This window comes from Lynx rufus, unplaced genomic scaffold, assembly GCF_022079265.1.
Source record: "Lynx rufus isolate CCGP_SWC_20201006 ecotype Redwood Valley unplaced genomic scaffold, mLynRuf1.p SCAF_1, whole genome shotgun sequence".
In the NCBI taxonomy this organism is placed as follows: domain Eukaryota; kingdom Metazoa; phylum Chordata; class Mammalia; order Carnivora; family Felidae; genus Lynx; species Lynx rufus.
In genome coordinates this window covers 5,652,350-5,678,691 of record NW_025814823.1, presented here as the reverse complement: position 1 = coordinate 5,678,691, position 26,342 = coordinate 5,652,350, and the positions used below count along the sequence as shown (strand labels likewise).

General features: G+C 45.2%; 1 protein-coding gene across 1 annotated transcript in view; it reads right to left on the bottom strand.

Moving 5' to 3' along the window:
- LOC124508018 (phospholipid-transporting ATPase IB) overlaps positions 1 to 26,342 on the bottom strand; it is a 507,885-nt gene that overhangs the window by 25,600 nt on the left and 455,943 nt on the right. The window contains exons 33-34 of the mRNA XM_047074445.1: positions 24,674 to 24,762; positions 18,539 to 18,643 (exon numbers count right to left, since the gene is read on the bottom strand). Coding sequence (XP_046930401.1) covers positions 18,539 to 18,643; positions 24,674 to 24,762 — 194 coding nt within the window. The remainder of the gene's footprint in view (positions 1 to 18,538; positions 18,644 to 24,673; positions 24,763 to 26,342) is intronic.

Here is a 26,342-nt window from a genome sequence, read left to right as displayed (position 1 = left end):
TGGACACTAACAACTTTGTTTCCTGTGGCCCAAGTAGTCAGGCTAAGTATCTTAAAGTAGGTCTTGAAAAAAATGTCTGCTTCATCAAAAAAAAAAAAAAAAAAAAAAAATTAACCCATACTCTTCAGCAGGAAGTGAGTGCAAACAGTGGGTTTTCAAATCAGCCATTTGAGAACAAGTGTGCAAAAATTGTTCAAGTTGAGGCCACACCTGCAGAACAATTCTGTGTGGAACAAGCAGGAACCATACCACGGCTGCCTTTTAAAAAACTTTTGAGCTGATCGTTAAGGTAAACAGAAAAGGAAAATGAACATTTAGTTATCTGGTGCCATTTGACGGCTGTCCAGATTGAGAACCAGACCTACAGCCTGGGTTGCAGAGAGCTGGGAAATATGACCCCCCAACTCCACTTGGCCGGTGGCCACGGATGGGCTTGGCAATCCGTCAAATCCTCTCTGGTCTCTTCTTTAGAGAAGGGTCTTCAAGGCGAACACGGGGAGTGAGGCAACACCATGCAAACTTTGCCAGGGTCTTCTTTTATTACTTTTAAAGCAGGGTTTACCGATAAGCACACGGACAGACAATGCACAAGGGGCTCTCCAGAGGTCAGGTCCTCGGCTTCTTCCAGGCAGAAGAGCTGCGAGACCCGCCTGGTGTTCCTGGCAAACCCTTTCTTTTCAAATTTCAAAGTAAGATGGCTGTCCACAGCACGGCTTGCTCATGTTTTCCAGTTTGGAGAAGAGTTCTCACTGAAAAGGCTCACCCGGATCCCACTGTGTGAGGCTGTTCTGATAGGTCTGGCCGATTACCTTACTCTTGGTTCCTACCAGTCTGTGGAAAGATTCATTGCAGCTGATGTTGGGATAGCATCAGGAAAGATGTGGTAGAAAATAAAACAGGTGGGGCACAGGGCAGGGGGGAACACATTTTCCCTTTCTTTCCCAGTGGAAAAAAACCTTGGGTGATGGATTTAAAGAATGAATTGGATGTTTGCAATTAATCGCTCACATCTTATTACTTGACCTGTCTCCGGGTCATCCGTAAAAATTATGAAACAGCAAATAAAAACCACGACTGACCTCCAGTGTTAGATGGTGCGCTTCCAGAATGGATACAGAGTACAGGAGAACGCGAAAATCTAAGAGAAAGATGCATCTCTGCTCTGGAAGAGATGTAATTTTTCTGAGATAAAGAATGACAGTCTTTAGGAGGTGAGTGAATCCCCTAAAAATCTAATGCAAAATTGACATGTAGAGAGACAACACATGCTTTCATCAGATTCTCAGAGGCCCGTAATGTATGTATGTATGTATGTACGTAAGTTGCATGTAACGTCCCCACCAACATTCTTTTCTTTCCCCCCTTGTGGAGGACCACTCCTACATGGGGTTCCTACACTCCTACATGGATGGATGCCGGTAATCCAGACCTCAAGCATCCACCATGGCATTTCCCTGACTGTAGGGATTGGTGCAGGATGGCCCCTTCCAGAAAAACAGAAACTCGTGAACCATTTGTCAGGGGCAAACTCTCCTTTCAATGGTTGTGAACAAGGTTCATGTGGGACGATCTCCCTGTGATCGTGTCAGGGGCTGGAGCAGACTTAGTATGAAGTATTGGAGCAAAGTGGAAAGACTCTGGGCCCTGGTGACATTCCTGGCCAGGGATCCATCAGCCACGACTGCCCTCCAGCGGGATGTTCAAATTGTACCAGCCGGGACTTCTCAAGACCTGGAAGGTGGTCTGAACGGGGGCCTCTGTTATTTGCAACTGGAGGCAGTCTCTACTGATACAAGATTTCTTGTTCCAAAACAATGACAAGCCACTGGCCCAAGGACAGACTTTGAGGAACCAAGAATGTACGCCTGGGAGAGCGACAGGGAGAGTAAGTTGAAAATGTATGAAGAGGAGCAGATGGGACTTGGCTATTTATTCTTGGCCTCGTGACCCTGAGGTACACCTAGCAGTTATTTTTGCATATAGTTATTGTTTTGGGATATAGGTATAGTTTTTGGATATAATTCATAATAGTAATCTAGGTTTTACCATTTTGTCTATTCTTGTAATCAGCATAATTTATAGCCGTTACGTCTCATGAACGTAGAACGCGTATGTCATATGAACATGGGACATGTCATATGAACGTACAACACGTATGTTATATGACCATGTAATATATATGTTCTATGAACATGTAACGTATGTGTTATATGAATAGCTACCCATTAGGCTTTATGTGAGAAACTGCATTCTCCACATCAGGAGAGTCATGAAGTCCCCAGGGCTGGAGGTCAGCCCAAGGGGGCATTATCCTACGTTTGCATATTTGGTTGCTTACTGCTTATGTGTCAAGCAGGTAGTAACCTACAATTTTTCTCTCTCCTCAAAAAGGGTGTGAAACCACTGTAAGAAAACCTTCCTATAACGTAAATCGTTTTAGAGCAGGGGATTAAATAGGCATGTCCTGGTACAACCTTGCATGACAGAGACATTCTGGAGACATCTACACTTGCTTTTGTATGGGCAAACTGTAGAGATCTTGGTGAAGAAAGGCCAAGTGATTCTGTTTAATATTCGCCACTCATGAGATCTCAGCCTATAGCTATATATAAATTTTTTTGGATGTTTGTTTATTTTTGAGAGAGAGAGAGAGAGAGAGAGAGAGAGCGAGCACGCACAAGCAGGGGAGGAGCAGGGAGAGAGGGAGATACAGAATCCGAAACAGGCTCCAGGCTCTGAGCTGTCAGCACAGAGCCTGACGCGGGGCTGGAACCCACGAACCGGGAGATCATAACCTGAGCCGAAGTCGGATGCTTAACTGACTGAGCCACCCAGGCGCCCCTCATTCTACAGCTATTTCTAATTAGTGAGGCTTTTAATGGCTCCCTGTGGCTTATAGAATAAAGCCCCAGCCTCATCATAGGTCATGTAATTTGGTCCTTATCTACTTATCCAACCTAAACTTTCACTACCACGTGGACTCCTGGCCCATCACACTAACCTTTTCATTGTGCCCGGAGAACTCTGCAGAGTTTTTCTCTACAGCCAAAATCCCCTTCCCCTGCTTTGCCCCCTACTAACAAATTCTAACTTGCACTGGGCTCTCTCAGTCTCTCCAATACCCTCTTAAAACACTTTTCACACTGTATTCCCATTCTCTACCTGCCCATCTGACATCATCACTTTACTCTTTTCCTATTTCTTCATCACCTAGCATGATCTCTGGCAAAACGCAAGGCTCAATACGCGCTCTTGCCTGGATTAGCATCACCACAAAGGATGACAATACTGGCATCTCTGAGTGAGCGAACGTGTACGAGAAACCGGGTGTGGAAAGTTACCAGAAGCTCCACTTTTATCCAGGCTGACCCCTGAAGACTAGAAGGAGGTTCTATCAGAGAAGGTTCTGAGAAGACAAGGTTCCGTCAGAGAAACCTGCTCTTATAACGTGACCTTCGACAACAGGATATACCCACTCACAGACATTAAAAAAAGCCATGAAACTACTTGTCGGCATTTTTGTGCAAAATGTCTGGAAGAGATTGGATATGAATGGGTAATGGCTTATAGAAGGAAAAAATGAGAGGTGCCATCATGTCCTGTCCCGCTCACAGATGGGTGGACACAGTCCGGGGAGAACAAATGACAAAAATCGACTATAAATTCAATGATCAGGTTTTTCTTTTGTCGTAACTTCATTTTTGTTGTGGTTGTTCTTGTAAATGGTGGATGTTCTTTTGTTGTTGCAAATGGTAGCAGATGAGACGTGCTGCGCGCGCACACGCACGCGCGCACACACACACGATATACACACGTGAATGGCAGCACAGAAAATCAAGGCGATAAACAGAAGGTCCATCTCAGAGCCTACGCAGCATTTCTAATGATGTCATACGTTGGACATGTTCCAACAGAGCTATAAAAGAACTAAAGTCAGAAAACGGGAGATCTATGCGCGGGTTAAGTATAAGCTGGCGTGTTCAAGAAAGAAATTAATGCAAGGAATCCAGCAGTGACAGAACAATGAAGTAAACTTGATGGAATGGTGTGGTTATGTCCTCTGAGAATACTACATAAAAAGGAAGAAGAAGAAAAAGTCACCTAAGGAACAATAAGAACCGAGCATCTGAAGTACATAAATGAGGATGTCTGCTGGGCTTAATGGAAAAAAAGTCCCTGAAGATCCTCAGGAAAATTCTTTATCCAGAATGAGACACAGTGCACTCTTCCCCTAGACATTCCTCAACAAAAGAGAACACATACAAATCAATGGTTGTCGAGGCTATGCATGCATTTTCATTTCCACGTACCGAAGAAACTGAAGTGGAAAGCTTTGAGGAACAGTGGCAACGTGGTCTTCAGCCGGCTGGCCCAGGCCCGTGTGGTCTGTGGACACAAAGAAGCAGTGGCCGAAACGGAGCAGAAACCTGTGGCTGCAGCATTTCTCTGGGTTATTGAACAAAAAGCTCACTTGGGTTTTACTTCGGGAAGCCAACATGTCTCCAACGCTCCCGCATAGAGAAGATCTGTAGACGTCCGGTCAAAGAATACAACCAATTTGTCCAGTAACATGGTAGGGAGCAGCTCGCTCAAAATCGTCCGACGCCCCTGTGCTCTGAGCGCTCTAGTGTCTTTGATCTTCTGTACCTGGTGAGAGACACTGTGTCACCTGGGAAGCAGGCATAGGGCTCTGTCTCCAGCCTGTGGCAACTTGGCTATGTCTTCAGTTTTCAACAGATATGTGAGCGTCGACAATGGTCCCAAAGTCGCATGTGACAAAAGCGCCTTCAGCAAGTTCCTGCCCTCGGGTCTTTTCAGAAAAGCAAATGCTTTCTGAACAGGTAGGATGTAGCCAGGATGACAAAAGGTCTGGGTGACATTCCAATGCTTTAATGAACAAAACAACCATGGGGGCCGTCTGGGTGGCTCAGTCGGTTGAGCGTCCAACTCGATTTTGGCTCCGGTCCCAGCTCAGGGTTCGTGAGACAGAGCTCCCAGTCGGGCTCTACACTATCAGTGTGGAGCCTGCTTGGGATCTTTTTTTTTTCTCTCAAAATGAATAAATAACTTAAAAAAAATAAAAATAAACAACTATCAATCTAGAAATACCTAGAATATCTAACATTTTTTCCATCTGGAACCTTAACTATTTGTGACAAACTGGAAAAAAGAAATGTGCAGCAGAATTGAAAATTTTTTATTTCAGTGGTGATGAAAAGTTATATTTATCAATGAATTAAATGAGTGCATGTAAAACTCTTGCTTAAATTATATTTTTTAATTTAAATACCAAAAAAATTTAAGTCATTCATTTTATATGCCTCAACTAGATATGTAAGTGATATTAAAATAGTTATGCGTGTTTTATTTTCTCTAAAGTGTATATTCTTAAAATTTTTTTTTTTTACATTGATTTATTTTTGAGAAACAGAGTGAGACAAAGTGTGAGTGGGGGAGGGGCAGAGAGAGAAGGAAACGCAGAATCTGAAGCAGGCTTCAGGCTCTGAGCTGTCAGCACAGAGCCCGATACGGGGCTTGAACCCACAAACTGTGAGATCATGACCTGAGCTGAAGTCGGACGCTCAACCAACTGAGCCACCCAGGTGCCCCTCTAAAGTGTATATTCTTACCAAAGCCTTCAAATTTTTTGAACGTATGCTTCTGGACATTGTGACTCAATTGAAATACAGGGATAAGTACTTTTAAGGTTATAGTACTGTTCACTACCCTTTAACCACTAGCTTTTAAGTTGCATTCTCTATACATTGAATATTTGCAAAAACATTTAAAATAAGAACGTGGGGTGCCTGGGTGGCTCAGTCAGTTGAGTGTCTGATGCTTGGTTTCGGCTCAGGTCATGATCTCACGGTTCATGAGTTCAAGCCCTGCATCAGGCTCTGCGCTGACAATGTGGGAGCCTGCTTGGGTTTCTCTCTCTCTCTCTCTCTCTCTCTCTCTCTCTGTGTGTGTGTGTGTGTGTGTGTGTGTGTGTGTGTGTTTTCCCCTCCCCTGCTTGTGCTCTCTCTCTCTCAAAAAGAAACGTAAAAAAAAATTAAGAATATAAAATAAGAACCTATAAATATTTCATGTAAGACACACCAGACCTTAATATTAAAAGCTGCGAATGTTTTCAAATTAACTTGCTTCTATAAAGATCTCAGATTAAAGCTTCTTACATTCAGTCTTATAAACAGGTCACGTATTAGAAAGGTTGTAATTGTATATTGGTATTTTTTAAAAAGCATTATGTGTCCATTACAGCTAAAACAATACTGGCAATTAGCCTATTCTGTTCCAAGTGCATCGCTTGACCATATTCTTGTCTGCATAAGTCAGGCGCGTAACAAGAGAACAATCACTTTATCAGATGAGGCTAGTTTAGAGAACTGTAGTGCTTATGTAAACCATCAGTAGCCTCTTTATATGATATACATATATAAGAAATGTAGGCAAACATATTATTGATATAAATTATTTCTATATTATTTATGCTTATATTTAATAATTATAAAAATTATTTAATAATTTTTTATTTTCAATAAAAAATTATTTAATAATATATTTATATATTACTTATATTACTTTACATATTAAGCAAATATATCATTACATTAAATATAATCAAGAACAACAAAAAAAGAAAACATAGTCTGAGATTCCCATGGTTAACTGTGAATGGCAACTACTCTTTGTACCTCAGGGCTTTTCTCAATAGAACCCAAAAGAAAGTAGAAAAAAAAATAAGACATCTGTCCTCCATAAAACTTATTTTAAATTTCTGTCATTTTAAAAATCTTCTCACCGTTAGTACTAATTGGCCTTAAAACAAATGTGTTAATTTTAACTGTTACAATAAATTCATACCAAAATACTTATTTTTTTACTTTCACTTTTACATATATATATTATATATATATTATTTATCTGTATTCTATATACTATTTTATATTTATATATCTTATATATGTATATATATATTTGTTCTACTGTGGCTTTAAAATGGCATGGCAATCATGTATTTTACAATATCGAGTCATGCATTTCTCTTGCTTGGGCCATTTCCATGGCTCCCGGTGGCTGAAATCCTGACCCGTTATCGTTCCCTGCAAATCTCTCTGCTGCCTCTTAGGTGACTTTGCCCTGAATTTTACAGGCCCCAGCCAGACCACCAACACTTTCCACCGTCTGGGATGCTGCTTCCCCAGATCTTTGTTGGGTTGGCTATGTGTTTTATTTAGGTCTCTAAGTGACATCTTGAGAGACTTTCCTGACACGTAAACCCATTCATTCCCCGTGACAAACCTCTGTTCCATGTTCCTCACACCAGTCACCACTGAATCTCGAGTTTATTCGCTGTTTGTTCACTGCGTGTGATCCTCACTGGGATGTAAGCTCTAACACGGTGGGGACCTGTCTGTTTCATCCTATGCCACACCCTGGCCCGGCACGTCCTCGGTTTTCAATAAATGTCTGTTGCATGATGAGTAAGTGACTTGTCCCGTATTAAGCCAATCAGTGATTCTATTTGCTATGAAGCCAACATGTTTACTCATTAGCAAGTGTGAATTCCCAATTACCACCACCTAAGGTGCCTTGAGCCAATCCTAATTGCTAGGGCAAGAGAATAAACACTGAATAACCGTATTATCACTGCCTTGCTAGAAAGGGAAGACATAATTGCAACTAACTGAATGGCTAAACCACCAAGGCTCTTAAATAAGCGGTCATTCCCGCGTCCTGGCCTCCAGAAGGATTTACTCTTCTGTTCACTAGCAGAGACACATCCATTCCACCCCCCCTGCTTTTATTACTAGAGAAATCTCTCCAAAAGTACAACACATCTATTGCTAAATGCAGCAATACCCACGACGATGATCATCTCAGAGCAATAACTTTTACAAATTCTGAGTCGTCTACTACAAGGTCAATGATGTCACAGTCACCTAATGACCTGGTGACCAAATGGCCCTTAAGTGGCTTTCCAGGTTCCAGGCATAGAGATGCCAAACTACTGTGCTGTACAACAAGGACCACACCTGGGACTTGGGTGTGCATGTTCAGAGTAGCGTCGGGTGCAAAAACAGACAAGAAGGAAAGAAGGAAAGAAGGAAAGAAGGAAGGAAGGAAGGAAGGAAGGAAAGAAAGAAAGAAAGAAAGAGAAAAATTAAAAAAAAAAAAAGTCCAGCACTGCCCCTTGAATTCTTTTTTCCTCCAGAAGTCTGATACATCCAGGGGATTCAACAATTCTCTTAAATGTACTACAAAAGCAACTTTGCATCTGTACTTTCGAGGCCAGAAGGTCTCTTCTTCTTTCCTCAGTCTCCCAAAGGAGTCAGGACGGGCCCATTGAGAAAGGAGCAGAGGAATCTGGCTATTCCTGGATTATGTTTAAATTGTAACTCGATTTCAGAATGGGTGTTTGCGGTCATCTGTTTTCTGCTGGCTGGAATGCTTTACCATCACAGTTGGAGGTAGGGAGGAGGAGGGAGTCAAACTAAAAAGCAGACACTCACTGATAATGAAGTAGAGAAGTGATTAGCCAAGATCTTCTAAAAACCTCCTGAAGAACTAATCTCTGCTTGGAATGTGAAATATCACTATTCAAATGATAAGACCTACACCATGAAAAAAAAATTTTTTTTTCCTTAAATTTACCTCCTGTTTCTATTGTTGTTCAAATGGGTTAAATAAAACTGACTTGCAAAAAAAAAAAAAAAAAGGATTAGAATATTTTGTCCTGCTTTACAGGGGATGTGATGAACCACCAGCACGAGTTCCTGAACATTAACTTCTCGAGTAAAAATGATTTTTGAAAAGAGGACATTAAACTAACTTAAGTCACGGTCGGAAAAATAAATTTTCTTAAGTCATCCTGGAACTAGATTCTGGGGACGTGTTCCTAGCAAACCACGGACTGACACTAACCTGCCTCTGTATCCATCAACTCACTCCCTGCAACACAGGGAGACAAGGGTTTCTTCGTCCTCTTGCGCAAATCGCATCAAGATTCTGTAACACTTTGACTACAGTGGCTCAGCTGCTGCGCCCATTTCTAGCACAGCTAACGTGCCACTTAAAGGGCACAAGAAGTCCTTTTCTTGCTTCATAACAAATGACAAAAGGTATTTATGAAAGTTTTCTTAAATTATTGAACACCTGTCCATAACAACAACAACAACAACAACAGCAGCAACAACAACAAAGGCACTTGGGAGTTACCGTCCGTAAAATAACAGAGAACCAATTATTTTTAGTTGACACAGGCAGCTTAGGCATTAGGTAAATGCTAATTAGGTGTTTTACTTCCTTACGAGTTGAGTTTCCTCATCCTCTCTTTCCTGTGCCCAGGATGCAGTCACCAGAAATCCCCATTTGGGTAATCCAGTGAGCCTTTCTGTAATTTCCTGGACCTTTTACTCCCTTTGTTCTAGAATGCATTTCCTCACCTGTGCTATTTGTCAGCAAGGCTGCAGATTTCACCGGCCTTGCCTGGGGGTGCAGTGGACTCTCCGATTGTTCTGAGCAGCTCTCCCTGTTGTCTCAACTGACACGTTTGCTGCTTCAGGCCTTGCCCAGGGTTCTTCCCTACACAGGATTAAATCCACCCAACTGATTTCTTTTATAGACCATCCTCGTCTCCATTAAGGTGATTCTGGCTGGAAATCACCTTCCTCAACAAGGCTTCTCTTTTCTGAATCGGATCACAACAGCTGACAGCTTTTGTGAACTCCTCTGTTTTTATTTGCTCTGATGTGGACAGACTGGCTTCCGTATTCCTTTAGAGGAGGGCGGTCTCCATGTCTGTTCCATGTTCCTTCTGCATTTAGGGACGGAAAAGGCACCAGCATTTGACTATTATTTTCTAGCTTCCTCGGAGCGCAGACTTTGACCTTCCCCCCCAAAACCCTCCCCCAGGCCTCTGGCCTCCGATCGATCGGATGCCTGCTCCCAGGCGGCCACCCCTCCTGATCTCTGGGGGCTCCACTGCTTCCCGGGCACTCCAAATGAGATGTAATTAGAAATGGATGCACTTGGGTGGCTCTCAAAACCTTGGCTTTGTGGAAGGAGGCCTGGAGTCGAAGATGAGGGTCTGGTCTCTGACTCTGCTTGGGTGACACTGGTGTGTGGCGGGAAGGCGACCCCACCTCCTGGAGGCTGGGCCACCTCTTCGGATAGGAGCAAACTCATTTACAGCATGTGGTGACAACCGTCGTGAGAAAAAGAAAATGGGGCAGACGTTCTGTTAAGCCCATGGCATGAAAAACAAGGAAGGGCAGGGGGCTTCTGGAGAGAAAAAGAAACTTGAAAACACAGCAACCCAAGGTTACCTGGGTCCCTTGCCTCGACCCTCATACAAACCTAACAAATCCCCAAAAAGGGAGGCCTGGCAGGATCCAGAAAATCGGTTTGTGGACAGGGTATCAACCGATGCCAACGGATTAGCGTTAATTTTTTAGATGTGATAATAGGCGTTGGAGTTACAGTGTTTATCGGTAACAACGTAAGCAAGTATAAACGTATTAACAATAATACACGTGAAAATGTATGGTGTGATATTTAGAGCTGCATCGTGAAGTAAGGGTGAGATGTGATATCTAGGACTTGCTTTGTACGCGTCAGCGAAACAAAAATGGGGCCCAAAAGGAGCTAGATGAAGCGGTGTCGACAAAATCTTGGTAAGCGCTCAATCTGGGCAGCGAGAACTGGGTGGGGGGGTTCTTTGCACTAATTGCCGTATATGTTGAATATCTGAATGACTGGAAACACTTTCAAAACGAATGCGTTAGAGGTGGCCCAAGCTGACATTATCATAGTGGCGAGAAATCAGAGACAACTCAGTGATGTCAGAGTGTGTCTGGAGGCAGAAATGTTTGTCCGCAGGGCTGCGGGTCCCTCCAGGACAAGGGTCTGCCTCATTTGTCCCTGAGTGCCCAGAGCTCCACCCAGTGTGGCCACCCTTGCCTAAAACCAGCCAACAGAGAAGGCCCACGGGGCCTACGATCTAACAATTGCACCACTAGGAACTTATCTAAAGGATACGGGAGTGCTGAATCAAAGGGGCGCACACACCCCAATGTTTATGGCAGTGCTTTCAACAATAACCAAATTATGGAAAGAGCCTAAACGTCCATCAATTGATGAATAAAGATGTGGTCTAGATACGCGATGGAATACTACTCGACGATGAAAAAGAATGGCACCTTGCCATTTGCAAGCACATGGATGGAACTGGAGGGTATTATGCTAAGCAAAATAAGTCAGAGGAAGACAGATATCACGTGATTTCACTCATGTGGAATCTGAGAAACTTAACAGATGAACCTATGGGAAGGGAAGGGGAAATCAGATACAAACAGAGAGGGAGGCAAACCATAAGAGACTCTCAAACACAGAGAACAAACTGAGGGTTGATGCAGAGGGGGGAGGGGAATATGGCTGATGGGCGCTGACGAGGGCACCTGTTGGGATGAGCACTGGGTGTTGCATGTAAGCGATGAATCGCGGGACTCTACTCCTGAAGCCAAGGCTACACTGTATGTTAACGAACCTGAGAATAAAGAACAGAAGAGAGAAGAAAAGAAAAGAAAGGGCCACGGGCAGCATGGGCTGCAGAGAAGCGTGACCAAAGCTGGGGAGGGGAAGCTCGGGAAGGCAAGGGGAGGCAGGAGGCTAAGACCCACGCCGGTAAAAAGAGGGAGAGGAGGCAGAAGTCAGTGTGTGTCCCTGGCCTGCGCTCAGTTGGAGAGCTAACAGGGAAGGTTCTAGACCAGGGAGCGGCAGGAAACAGCCTTGGCTCCGTGGAGGCTGGAGTGAGCCGGGCAGGCACCACGGCAGGGGGACCGGTCAGGGGGACAGGGCACCAAAGGAGCCACTGGCCTCGGGAACAGGGGATTGGCCCAGGTGGTGGAGTGGTGGTCTGTTTACAAGCCCCGGAGCCCGGCCGCGCGTGACAGCAAAGAGGGGACGGGATGATGCAGAGAGGGTATCTGAGGTATTGCGGCAACTCGTCCTCGATGGGGGCAGGGAACTCTGAGGGATGGGCTGGTCCTCAGGGGAGGTGGCCAGTTCAGGCGCAGACGTGCTGCGTACAGACAGTCTGGGTTTGGGACACAGCCCGGCTGGGAGCACCCCTCTTCTTTGCAGAGTGGAGTCCGTAAAAGCAGAAGTGCAAGGCTGACTCAGGAAACCGTCAGGGTTGTGAACTCTCTCCCCCTCCCGGTGTCCTTGACCCAAAACTCATGGTGGCTTGCTCACACAGCTCTGATGCGCCTGGGGCTCAGCTGGAGCCCTGCCCTCTGCCCCAGCCTGGGGGGGGGGGGTGTTGGGAGGAACGGCGGCATACCCCGAAGACGCAAGCCAGAGAATCTGCTGGACTCACGCTCTAAGAGCTCTGAAAAAAACCCACATGTGTTAAAATGGCCAGTGAAACTTTGTTATTCAGCTTCTACGTTAGGAGACAACATGGGTATTAACACTTTTTGAACGTCTCCATATGCTATAGATTTAATCTGTATTATTTCATTTAAACCTCAAAGTAACTTTATGATGAGAAAGCTAAAGTTCAGAGAAGTTATTAACCCAGCCGAGGTCACACAGCTAAGTGAGGGGGGTGGGGGGCTTAGAGCCCAACTCAGGTCTGTCTATCTCTGTGCTCTACTCTTTCCTCTGCCTCATGACACAGTGATGGAAAAAATGCAGCTGGAAGTGAAAGAAATCTTAACCAGGTGTTGGAAGCAGACATTTGCCACCTGGCCTGGAGAGGTTTGCTAAAATGATGCCATAATTTCCTATCCTTTTAGCTAATAAAAAACTAATAGATACTTTAGGGAGAGGAAAAGTGTGGGAAAGGAAAACAAAGGGAAGACAGAGTCAGGTGCCGCCAGCAGCCAACACTAGGAGGAAAAAACATTTTTCCTAAAATGACATAAAGTCTATATTGGGGAAATAATACACAATCAAGCTGGTGTATCTCACATTTTGAGGCTCGCTTACACTCAGTTTTGACTCAGCAGTTGTACAATTTTGACTGGGAGGTGTATTAACACCAAATAGCTTTTTTTTTTTTTTTTTAAACTTTTTTTTTTTTTCAACGTTTTTTATTTATATTTGGGACAGAGAGAGAGACAGAGCATGAACGGGGGAGGGGCAGAGAGAGAGGGAGACACAGAATCGGAAACAGGCTCCAGGCTCCGAGCCATCAGCCCAGAGCCCGACGCGGGGCTCGAACTCACGGACCGCGAGATCGTGACCTGGTTGAAGTCGGACGCTTAACCGACTGCGCCACCCAGGCGCCCCTACACCAAATAGCTTTTAAATATTATTTTACACATCAAAGGATTTCTGTCTAGAGCTCAAAGTGGATATTTATTTACTTTTTATTATTTTTTTTTAACGTTTATTATTTTGAGAGAGAGAGGATGCAAGCGGGAGAGGGGCAGAGAGAGAGGGGGACAGAGGATCCGAAGCAGTGAGATCTGATAGAGAGCAGTGCGTCCAATGCGGGACTTGAACTCGCGAACACGAGATCGTGACCTGAGTTGAAGGAAGACACTCAACCAACTGAGCTACCCAGGCGCCCCATGTAGTAGATATTTTTTGAATTGAGTACTCACCTCAAAACGTATTGGGGAGTTTTTGTTTTTTAATATGGTTGGTTTTTAAAAGAGCACCAGGTGAACGATGGCTGGAGGAATAAACTTTGGTGTGTTTGAAAATCTTGCTGATGTGTTTCAGGCTCCGGCCTCTATTTTTCCACTGATAACATTCCATTAGGATTCCCAGATGGCTGGCTTGGCCCAGCGCCCCGCCTATCTGCCTAGAGGTAGCCCTTGATGAATCGGAAGCTGTGTGAGCACAGGCTGTGGCACCCACGCACGGGAGTGAATCACGTTTCCCTCCTGAATTCCCAAGAGGCAGACAGGCTGTCTAGATTACCCTGGGTGTGCTGGCTCAGCCCCGGGGTCACAGCGCCCATGTATCAGCATTCACGAGGACATAAAACCAAATAAGAGACTCAGTGATCGCTCACCATGAGGCAAAGACCAGTCACTGGCTACCTTACCAGGGCACAGAGTGAAGTATATTTCAGGGAAGCACTTAAGTGAAAGAGAATCCCACCGACTTGCTGGGGGAAGCCAAGGGCAGCAACCAGAACTCCTTGACCTTGAAACTGGAGAAAGTCAGCACCGGGCCTTATCCTACCCCCTCCCACCAACTGTGATGCAGAGAAAGAAGTTCTACAACAAAAGGGTCTCCTTGTTGTTTATTCAGATTAAATAACTGGAAAACTGGATGTTTTCACCAAATATATTCCCCTTTCTTCTTGACTGCCCTCATACCGAAAACATCAGAACACCCCCTCCCTTGTACCAAGAGAGAAAAACAAGGTAAGGGGGAAAAAGGTTTGTCGCCCGTACGTGACATCTTAGGCATTTTTAACAATTCTATTTGTAATGGTAAGTGGCCATTGGAAGATTTTCTTCCATCAGAGAAAAACAAAAACTGCGTGAGTTACACTTCAGGAATAAAGAGAGCGAAAATACTACCAAAACACTGAAAGAAGGAATTCTTCCCTTTAGCTCATTTATTTTCCTTTTTATTCTCTTTAGCAAAGTCCTGAAATGCATAACAGACTCTATCTTGGTTATATCTTGGTGAAGATTTCTGGGGAAGATGGTTTGGGGAAAGGTATTCTTAACAATGCAAATATTAACAAGCGTCTGGTATTTGGGAGGTATGCAAACAATACGTCAAGAAAAATGTTTCATCGGGGAAGGACAAAACAAAATCAAGACACTTCTGCTCACCACTGTAGGCATTTTCTTACTGCCCTGCACTTTCTGGATGTCTCATTCTCAGATGTCATCTTTTTATCAGCCTGTTTTCTCTAAGTCACGAGGACAGGTTTAATTACGCATCAACGACACAGGTTCATTTCAGAAGTCAAGATTTACTAATGCAGGAGTGTGGAGGCATGCTAATGACATTTTCATGTTTACCAAGAGTGTGAAGTTTGGGGCTTCGACAAGATCAGTCAAACGGTAAGTTAAAAGTATTTTACTGAATGGCTAAAGAGCACAGAGGGACACAGAATCCCTAGCTACCGTTTCAAAATTATACTTGCAAATTTGGCACAAGAGGGCTTCTCAAGATTAATGCATAAACATTTTTGCTCCATTTCTTGTGAGTTACATTCCTGAGAAAAACTGCTACGATATTTGCCAGCGACTTGGACCTGGCTTTTATGACTTGGCAGGATGTCCTGAAGAGGCCCCAGGGAAGGCGTTCCGAGCTCTCCCGTGGTTAGGGGTGTTGAGGACACCTGGCGAGCAGGATGGGCTGGGGGCTGTCATCCGCGCATGCATAGGCTAATGTCCTCCGTGCCTCTCCATCTGTGACTCTGTTAGCTCCATTCTTAAGCCATGAGATAAAAGCCCCCCTCACTAAGGGCCGAGTGGCCACCTATGTCTCTCTCAGCATCTCTCTGGGGCCACGTTCCACATGAGCCCACACAACAGGGACTGGGAGGTCTGCACGGATAGTGCAGGCTCACTCTCCCTGCCCAACCATCAACTCGCAGGGCTTTCACATTTCCAGGCGGTCAACAAATATTTACAGAGCTTCTACGATGCGCCCGACTAACAGTCAAAGACAGATGCACGAGTAAAGTGAAATATTAAATGGGGGGCGGGGAATGAGAAACGGGGATGTGAGAAGAGTACTCAGGATCTCTCAACGACGGCGTCTCTAAGTCTTTACAAGGAAGGGCCGAGCTGAAGAAACCTCCCCCACCCCTTCCCGGGCTGACCCGCCCCCACGCCTCCCTGCACCAGAGGTGCACAGGAATCCAGGCAGGTGTGAAAGGAGCAAACAAAGGCGATGAACGAAAAGTTGTGAGACCAGGCAGGACAAAATCAGAACAGCCCGTAGCCACTATCTAGTTTGCAAATGGACCACCCAGAAAATCTGGGAGCAATTAGGAGGGAGGAAAAACAAATGGTGGTGGGTCAGGGGCGGGGGTGGGGGGTGGTCTGAGGATGATGGGAGGCGGGGCATCCCCGAATGATCTTCTGCTAGGAACACAAAAGTGAGGCAACACACCGCGATGAGAGCCCAAGGGAACCGGAGCCACGGAGTGGGGGTGCACACTCACGTTCTTGCGCAATCACTCCAGCCACACAATCGTCACGTTTACAGAGTGATCAGAAAACAGGGTTGAAGGTGCAGAAGGTAGGAAGCCCCATTTAAACTCTCATTACTTTCGGACCCTCATTTGAACCCTGAGAAGTGCATTCTGAACAGGACACGTGAATTTTAACAATGGCATTCTTTTTATGAACTGTAAGGAGGGATGGGCTCACAGCCCGCATCCGCCTTCAACATCACAGCTCTCCAGCCAAACTAAAGACCAGCAGCGGGGACACTGTGCTCCTGCCACGGGTCAGGCGACCTGCCGTGTGGTCCGTATTGTTTCGTCAAGTCCCAACCCGCCTTCTCCCAAATATTGGTCTTCGGTTACAGACGAAGAGACCATCTCACTATGTAAAATATCTTGTCCAAGGTCACGCGGCTAAGCAGCAAACAGCTGAGCCAGAATTCACACGCAGGCTCCAGATCTCCGGGGGATGCACACGGGCACACAATCCTACCAGCGCCTCTGCATGGGCTGCTCCCTCTGCTGGAAACACACACTCAGTATTTCCATCTGCCCGCCTCCTCCAAGGCCCGCTTCCCATCCCATCTCCAACGGGAAGCCCTTCATCTCCCACGCCAGATGACCTCCCGGGTTGTCGCCTCCTCTGAACGCCCTCCACGCTACCGACCCCATGTCCAGGCCTGTTTTAACCTCCCGGACCAGAACGAGACCCCGGCCCCACGTTGGATCAAACACGGTGAAGTGCATTCTTATGCCACGCCGGGCACAAGGTTTTCCTGTCAAATGCTGCAGAAGAGTTTTTAGAATTTTGCTTTGAAATGCTCGTTTTACGTAGGAATTACCTATGATCTCTCAGCAGTCACTGGGTATATGCGAGCATGCTTGGGATCTAGGAGGCCCTGTGAGTTGTTTTCAAAGATGCTAAAACTCAGCGTGCGTATTACATCTAACAGTTACTAAGACCGATCTGCCTTTTGTAGAGTTTTAAACCCTTATTAATTTCAATTTGCCGAGGCTGCTCCCTATTTTTAGAGCCTAGGAACTTTTTTTTTTTTTTTTCCAGGTCTCAAAGAATTTTGTAGGCCCTTGAAAATCTAGTAGGTGCTAAGCACTGGGCCTAAAGTATCTAACGGACAGAGCAGGCCTTAGCCATGTGCTGCCGTGTGTAACCCTTCTATATAGATCTGCTTCAAGCCCGGCCGCTGTCCCCACCCAGTCATCGCTTTCAGCTTATTGAAGACAGTGATGTTTGTCTTGTTGACAGATTATTTTTTACAGCGACTGGCGCAGCTGCCATATAATGAATGCTAATGGCCTCACTCGTTAAAAAAAATGTCATGAACAAACACAAAAACCACAACTTGAACTACACGCTCTACAACTCCTTCCCTGAAGTATCTGAAGCTATTTGAAGTTATATTCCTAATAGTTCTCAAACTCTGGGTTAAAAAAGAAAATGCTTTTGTCTTCATTGCTTTGGAAGATGGTAGGATCCAACAGAATTGAAACATTAAGACACACAGTAGGAATCTCTAGACGTCTTCAGCTAGCAGATTTCTGTTTTCCTGGCAGTGAGCTACAGATTTCCTTAAACCCACATATAGGAGAGTGGTACTCTGAGTTTTCCAGACATTCCATGTGTCTAAGACGGCAATACTAAGTTGTTCTTGGGTCCAGGTCAGCTTCCTTTGGTAGTATGCGGGCTTTAACTAAATGCAATCTAATAACACTGTGACGTACAGGATTAATCAAAAGCTGTTCACATGCCCAACTTTCAGGTATGGGAAAGAGGAGGCCGATGTCCCACGGGAAATAAGGAGAGGGAACGATAGCATTTGTTCCTGTGAACTCGCCCATACGTCACATGATACTTTCTCAACACCAGTAGAAAATCACAATTCAGTAAAAGCACAACGAAAGGCCCCAGGTACACTTGCCATGAACCGTAACAAGATTTACATGAAAAACACACATTATTCGGCATGCAAACCTTCATGGTAGATACTCATCACTGAGTATAATAATTGGGCCTAACATCAAAAGGCCTAGCTTTGGTAACAAGACTGAAACAGACCTTTTCCACCTTGGGATAGCATCGCTGCTATTTCTGTTTTCTGCGCGTGGGCTGTTTTGGCCATGCCCAGACCCCGTGAAAACCCCCAGCTTTACCTGGGGACAGGCCGCATCTCACGTGGCCACTGAGAAAATGCGATTTAAATCTGCCTGTGACTATATTCTTCGAGAATCCCCAAAACGGCTAAAACTGAGCATGCCATGCTCGCATGGAAAACTGAGGAGAGGAAAAGCAAGGTGGGATGGAAAAGTAGGGAGCAGGGCCGGGAGAACTGGCGCCCCCCACGCTCTTGGCCGGCGCTGGCCCACCTCTTCCCATTACTGTCCCGAAGCATCGCTTTCCCCATCACTCTGGCCTTCGTTTCCAGCTCCTGCACCTCCTCCAGCAACGTTTTCTTGCAGGTATGCTTGGCCCTGTGTCGGAAGGAAAAGACAAAAAGCGCATGACATAGGAACTTTATACAGCGTTAAAGCCTGGCTGCTCCCTTTTGGGGCCACATCTGGATGTCCTTGGACGCCGAGGCTGCAGCTCCGGACATCATGGAACAGTCACAGTCCCGGCGCGTGGCCGGGGCTCCACTTTCATACACTGGGAAGCATCCCAAGTCCCCCAGAACACACTTGGACCGTGAGCCTCAGAGGTTAGCCCACATCCGCCAAGGAACGCTGCCTGCTGCTGAAAGCCTGAGAATCTGGCTGAGGACCCAGCCTTCCAGACCAAGGACCGGGGTCCATGGATATTCATGGGTCCATCTCCAAAGTGTTTCATGCAGAACCTAAGAACCCAGAAGATGCTTTAAATCCTTACCCTAGTGGATGTATGCGGATCCCTTAGCCCTGGCCCCTACTGGGATCACAGACCCCGGGTGAGTAGTTTGTTCTCTTTTTAGCGTCAAAAGAGCCACTGTCACAGCAGGAATGGGATTTATGTACGTATGTATGTATGTTTATTTAATTTTGAGAGATAGAGTGTGAGCGGCAGGTGTCAGGGGGTAGAGGGTGGGGGTGGGGGCAGAGAGAGGCACACACAGTATCCAAAACAGGCTCCAGACTCTGAGCTGTCAGCACAGAGCCCGACGTGGGGTTCGAACTCATGGACCGTGAGATCATGACTGTGAGCTGAAGTCAGATGCTTAACCGACTGAGCCACCCAGGCGCCCCGGGAATGGGGTTTCTAATGCTGGAGTTCATGCTCTTCAAGCCAAACCCTGGACCTGAAATTTAGGGTCAGTACAAATATCCAGGCACAGCTTTTCCACTGTTCTCTTGCAGAGACTTACCCTCAGGGCCCATCTATGTGGGTCTCCACGGAGTAAAGCAACTGATGTAGCAACGGAAATAAGCTGGCCTCTGCACCACAGTTTAAACCTCAGCCTGGTCAGGTCACCCCCCTCGAACTGCAGGAAGAACCGCCTGCCCTCTTTTTCTGATTAAACCAAGAATACCTTACAACATTCAAACAAGCAGCTGATCTCAGGATCTTCCTGAAATTGAGACTAAACACAGAGCTACTGGTCGGAAACGACACCGCTGAAGGAAAAGGCCATTTGACTAGACACAGGTATGAAACGGGGCGGCGGGGGGGGACAACTAAAAAGAAAAAGGGCTCATTGCTTAGCAATATAGGGCAGGTTTCTGTATTACAAAAAGCTTTTCATTAGTTTCAGTGTAAACAGATGTGGAGACCCTGCTAAGTGCCAGGACTCAAGGACAGAACAGGAACAAAAACGGAGCATCTCTGCAAGGAAGCGAAAACGGCGTAACGGGAACATTCTGAAGACGGGACATTCTTCCTCCCACCCTCCACCTTCAAGGGAAGAAGTCTGTTAAGATAACGCCCAGTCATCCCCTAACACTCCAAGTTAATCTATAATGGAGTATCAGTCCTAAGACACTGTGTATGTGCCTGTCATTCCTTTTCCCCAAAGTAAACAAGAGAACTTAGCCACACAGGTTTTAACACATAATACCTTAATTACATCAAGCCGAGTCCCGGGACTCAGGAGTGATAACATACTGCAGTTCAAAGCAGAGACTGTGGAATTTTAATTTAAACAAGAAATGAGAAAACGTTTAGCGTTTTGCTGGAGACAGTAAAAAAAAGAATGTTGAAATTTGCACTGTTCATTATTATTGAATATGCGGGGCCCCCAACTTGAACTTTTATCTCATGGGCCCACGGGGCTAGGATGATAGGCAGACAACTGAGGGGCAAGCCCCGCTCCGCTAGGATTCACCCCAGCTATACAGGTCCCCAAATACACAGAGAACACGTCTGCGGGTCCTGGGGGTGAACATGTGCTCTGTTTCAGGATGGTCCTCAATCCGCCCCTCCCCTCCTTCCTCCCTCTTTCTCCCAACACAGAGCAATCAGGGCTCATCAACCTCTGTAACAGCCCTCGGAGTTATCTTCTGGGCTGGGGGACAAGGGTGCCACCAAGAAGTAGGCTAGGAACAGGGAGGCTGGGCCAGCGGGCTGGAAATCTACACCTCAGGCCAAGGGAAAACGAATCTGACCCACTACATTGAAACTGCCAGTTTGGGCTCATTCACAAAATCATTTCAGGGCGAAATGATCTGAGTATCCTAATGCCCCCAGACACTGTGCATGTTTTTAATGGATGAAACTCACTGGTGTCCAAGAATTACTCAGCAAGTTTTCAGTATTTCCATGAGCCTAGCTCATGGGACTTGACCACTATTTGAGAACACCGTATGGCAACGCTTGGGGATGATTCCGTGAGTCTTTCTGCGTGTGGCACTGGGGTAGAAGTGATGTTAGCAACGCAAAACTGCTTTTTCAAGGGCCTATACCTCATCAATAAATTCTTCGTTAGATGAATGGCTCTCCTCCCCCTGTCAAAGTTCACATGTGAAAAGCCGGCCTTTAAGCATCAGCCACTGGCCTGCAAGTTCGGTCTCACCAGGCACCGGGGTGTGGCTTGTTCTGAGTCACAGCTGTGACACAGTGAGCCCCACTGTCCCCCAACGGCTGGCCCGCTGTGGTCTGGGACTGCTCCATCCAACCCCGCACCAAAAGACCAGATGATCCCACGAGGGGTAGCGTGGGTTGCTTAGCCACTGTCAGAGTGTGAGAGTCGGCTGGGAGCCTCCAGATACAGCTATGGGTATCTCCACGTATTCGGGGGGGTTTTTAACACAAATAGATCGACGTAGCATCTTGACCTTTTCATCTTTCTGTTTCTGAAACTTTGTTCCTTGACTCCCTCCTCTGCACGGAAAAGCAGCAAGTCAAGGAGATGTTCGGTTCCACTAAACGTGGATGAAAATGTAAATACAATTTGGTTCACAAAAACTTAGTTTAGTTGGGTTTTTTTTTTTAAATCAAGACTCATTTGTATACAGAAATTTCTTATTACTTTTTATTTCCATTTAACTGCCTATCTGGGATTATAATAAGGAAATGAAGTCATTCTGGAATTGCTGAACGTATTGTGTGCTGACTGGTAAAGTATAAGAGATACAGTTAGATAAAAGGAGACGGGTTCCTGTGCCCAGTGGCCTTGAGCTTTATATTCTTTCTGCAAAGCAACTAACGAATTTCTCCTAAATGAGAATGAGTACATGGCAGCTTACCTAAGAATGTGGTCATGGGTAAACATTTTGGAAGTGTGTAAGCTAAAGTGTATTAAAATAGTTCTGGGCAATTTAAACTTCATGCTTCTAATAAAAATACTCATTAGCCAGGTATCACATATAATCAGTCAATTATTTTAGTAAAAGATGTGTTAGTTCGGTCCCTTATGAGAATTATGGTTAATAGGATAACAGAGTAGGTACTTTATGGCATCCAAATCTGACTTAAGATAGTCTAACGGATCTTCGACCAGAAAGCTGACAGACTTCATGGAAAAAATGACTGAATTACCTCATGCTGGTTTTCTTTCTTTCTTTCTTTTTTTTTTTTTTTCCCTGACTCTGAAACAGTCTAGGTCCTGAAATGGGAGAGGGGGACTGGGCAGGCTAAGGGGGGAAAATGGAGAAAGAACAGCTCACTTCCCTAAACACTCATAGAAATACATGCAAAAAGGTGGGTCTGCCTCCTGCTGGGATTTAAAAGCTCTTTCAAAAGAGAGTCAACCTCAGACACTCAAGACAAAACGAGAAGGCCAGTAAGATTGGGCCAAGGCAAGATGAGACAGTCATCCCGGGAGAGACTGACAGGCCCACAGGGTTTTCCGGTGTTCGGTGATTCCGATGCACTTCACTCAAAACTCTCCTTGGAAGCCCAAGGACAGCCACAGCACGTCGTGTCTCAATAAACAGTTGACACCCGGAACCCAGGGAAGGGAGGTTGTGGACAAGCAGGGCTCGTGTTGTTTGCTCAGTGTGCAGGAAGGAAAACCGGAACACGTCCCGGGAGTTAAAGCTCAGAAAGAGAAATCACAGTGCGACTCATACTCGGCTTTCCCTTCCCAGAGAAGCCTCTGAATTTACGGGACTCGAGAACATCGACGTCAGGCCGGGAGTATCAACATGGGCCCCGTGATCACAGGGAGGATTCCCAAGTAAACTTGTGAAATTCTTGTTTTTTGAGGACAGAGGTGACTGTACTTTAGACGTGAAATGTGTACTACAAATTGAGCATATTCTTTGGGCAAATGCTGCAGGTGAGAGCCAAGGTACGCACCCTCCCTGGTTTCTCCAAACAGAAAGGGACAAAAGTACATTTCTGTAAGTGTCCCTGCACTTTGGTAGCGGCCCTTCTGGCTCAGCCCAAAGCTGAGGCGCCTTCTGCTCCTGGGAAGGGCTGTTTTCTGGGCCCCTACCGGGCAGGAGGTAGCAGGTGGGACAATGCCCGGGGTCTGTCTGCCTCTGTTGGCCCCCCATCAGCATCCTCACCACAGAGCACGGTCCTGCTCCTACCTGGCTGGCAAGCTTCTTGGAAATGAAGTGACTTTTGCTCTTTCCATCCGGGGAGCTGGAGGCAGTGTCCTTTGATTTATTCTTGCTAAAATGTAAATGGCACTAATTTTACAGTGCCAGGGGAAACCAAAAACAAGTCCTGCTTGAAGGAATAATTTGCTTCCCTGGTGACCGGTAACTTGTACTCAGAATGGATTGGAAAAGACGAGGAGGTAGAGAACACTGTCATCGGCCAACACTCTTCGAAATGGTAGAAAGATACTTTTGCTAAAGTCTCACTTGGCAAATACAGTCTCGATAACATTTTTTTTCATGGCATTAATCTAGATAGTTGAATTAAAATAGGCTGAGATTAATTTATAATTGCATCACCATTCTCAATCAGTATAAATTGTAAAGTGATCTAATGTAACCAACGTCATGTTGTATTTACCTAAAACTAACCCAACTGTCATGTGAAATTGAAGAAATTTAGCAAGGTAAAATGGTATGCCACAATTGGGCTTTGTGCTATAAGAACAAATAATAGAACATTTTCTCTCAGTGCACTTATTAGATTAAGAAAACATCTTTCCTGGCTATAATTTCATTTCCAAAGATTCTAGTTCAGTTATTTACAAAACACGGGTTTAGTAGATAAAAGGAAAGTAGTGGTAAATCAAGCCATTTAATAAATTAGAATTATTTAGTTTTTTCCAACAGTTGCAAAACTTAGTGACGAGGGAAAAAAAACCCACCCAAAATATGTGCTATACAATTCTCTCTCTTCCTCTCTCTCCCTCTCTCTCTCTCTCTCTCTCTCTCTCTCTCTCCACGTTAGGCATCATCGGGTGTCAAGATAATGCCAAAATGAAGACTTTTTCAAAAGACATCCTTAACTGTCAGGCAAGAACAATTCTCATTGAGTGTGGGAGGAAGGGGGAGATAAAAATGAAATCTGATGTCTTTTCCTGGAAGGTTTGGATTAAAGTCTCAATTCTCTACCTCAGGGCCCCAAAATAATTATGCTTTGCCTAAAGTAAAACCAATCCAGGAGGCTCAATTTTCAGGGAAGTCGGCAACTGTTTGTAGGAGGAATCAGGCCTGCCCCAAACAAAACTCAGTGTTCCCTCATTTGGAGTATTCCGTCTCTTTCTCATGGATAAAATTAAAATTTACATTCTCTTGGAACGTAGTTGCTTCACTTACCTTGTACACAGGATATTTCAGAAACAATATTATTTTGAAACGTAAGCAAAAGTTGAGCATGAATTGTTTCCTGTATGACCCACATTATAATTTCATCTTTGTGATTAATGTTCACATAGATCTGTACACGGACACTCTAAATAAATTATATTTGAAGGATTCCTACTGTGAGTTACTGGGAAAATGAAGACTCCTTCCTTCCAAGTATTTTCTAATTTGAAATGACCTCCACATACAGTTTTTGGCGATGCAGGAGACCTGATTCTTGAGAAGTCCCACAGCATGCAGGACCCTACCGCAGGGTTCACGAAAGGTGATTGCAAGGGCAGCTGAGCAAGACTTAGGGCGGCCACTTCACTTTTCACTTACGCTCTCCATGCCACATCTTCAATCAAACACGCCGTGGGAACCAGAAATAATCCCAACCAGAAGTGTGCAGAGCTCAGGACCATGGTTGCCTGCAAGACACAGAAGTGACACGTGCGTTAGGTTTGTTCTTTCAAAAAACCTACGTGATTTAATCAATGGAAAACATCCCATAACACACACACACACACACACACACACACACACACAGCAGACATTCAATCACAGCGAAAATGTGCACCTCGGCAGAATGTCAAGGAGACCTGACGCGGTAAGTGCCTCTCTGTTGATCTCCATCAGCTCTGGTCTCCTTTCATTTTAACAAGCGTTGTTGTCTCCCTCTTTAAAAAGTGCTTTTTAAAGCCTCTTTCTGATCAGAACGCTGTCCCCAAATCCCTCCTATATGGAAAGGTTGGAGCCAGCTTCCTATCAAATCAACTTTTCTCTAGGAGGCTCATTACATCCACTTCCCTTATACATCAGCCCATGTTCCTTCGCTGCTCATTCGTTCATAGAACCAGTACCTTGGTGCAAGGTATAGTGATTCTGAACACCCAGAAGAGGAAAATGAATGGTTATAGTCCTTGCCTCCCAGGAACTTAAAATCATTAAGTACACACACACACACACACACACACACACACACACACACACACGCACACACACACACGTGGTATAATCTATAGATTTTCCCTGATTTTCAACAGGGTCATATGCAGATAAACCCATCATAAGTTGAAAATATCATAAGTCAAAAATGCAGTTAATACACCTAACTTACTGAACACCATAGCCAGTTGGGCAAAATCATCAAAACCCTATTTTATTTTTTTAAGTTTATTTTTGTTTTGAGAGATATATAGAAGCACGCTGGGGAGGGGCAGAGAGGGAGAGGGAGACAGAATTCTAGGCAGGCTCCATGCTGTCTGTGCAGAGCCCGATGTGGGGCTAGAACTCACAAATCGTAAGATCATGATCTGAGCCTAAATCAAGACTTGGGAGCCCAACCAACTGAGCCACCCAGGTGCCCCAAGCCTATTTTATAATAAAGCATTAATGTGGAAAACTGTATGGAGGTTCCTCAAAAAATTACAAATAGAAATAACCATAGGGTCCCAAAATTCCACTACTGGGTATTTAGCCAAAGAAAACAAAAACACTAATTCGAAAGATATATGTGCCCTAATGTTTACTGTAGCATTATTTACAATCCATAGTCAAGATATGGAAGCAACCTAAGTGTCCATCCACAGATGAATGGGTCCAGAAGATGTGTGTGTGTGTGGGGGGGTGTGTACGGACACACAACGGAATATTACTCACTCACACACACGGAATATTACTCAACCATGAACACGAACGAGATCTTGCTATGTGGGACCACATGGATGGGCGTACCAGAGGGTATAGTGCTGAGTGAAAGAAGCCAGACAGAGAAAGACAAAAGCCATATTTTCCCTTCTACGTGGAATCTAAAAAACAAACTTATTAACAAACAAAAACGCAGAAAAAGACCCATAAGTACAGAGAACAAACTGGTGGTTGCCGGAGGGGAGGGGGAATGCAGGGAGGGAGGGCAAAACAGACGAAGGGGGTGACAGACAGAGGCTTCCATCACGGGGATGAAAGGCGCAGCCTAGGGAAGACGGTCAGGGGGACGGGAAGCGTTGTC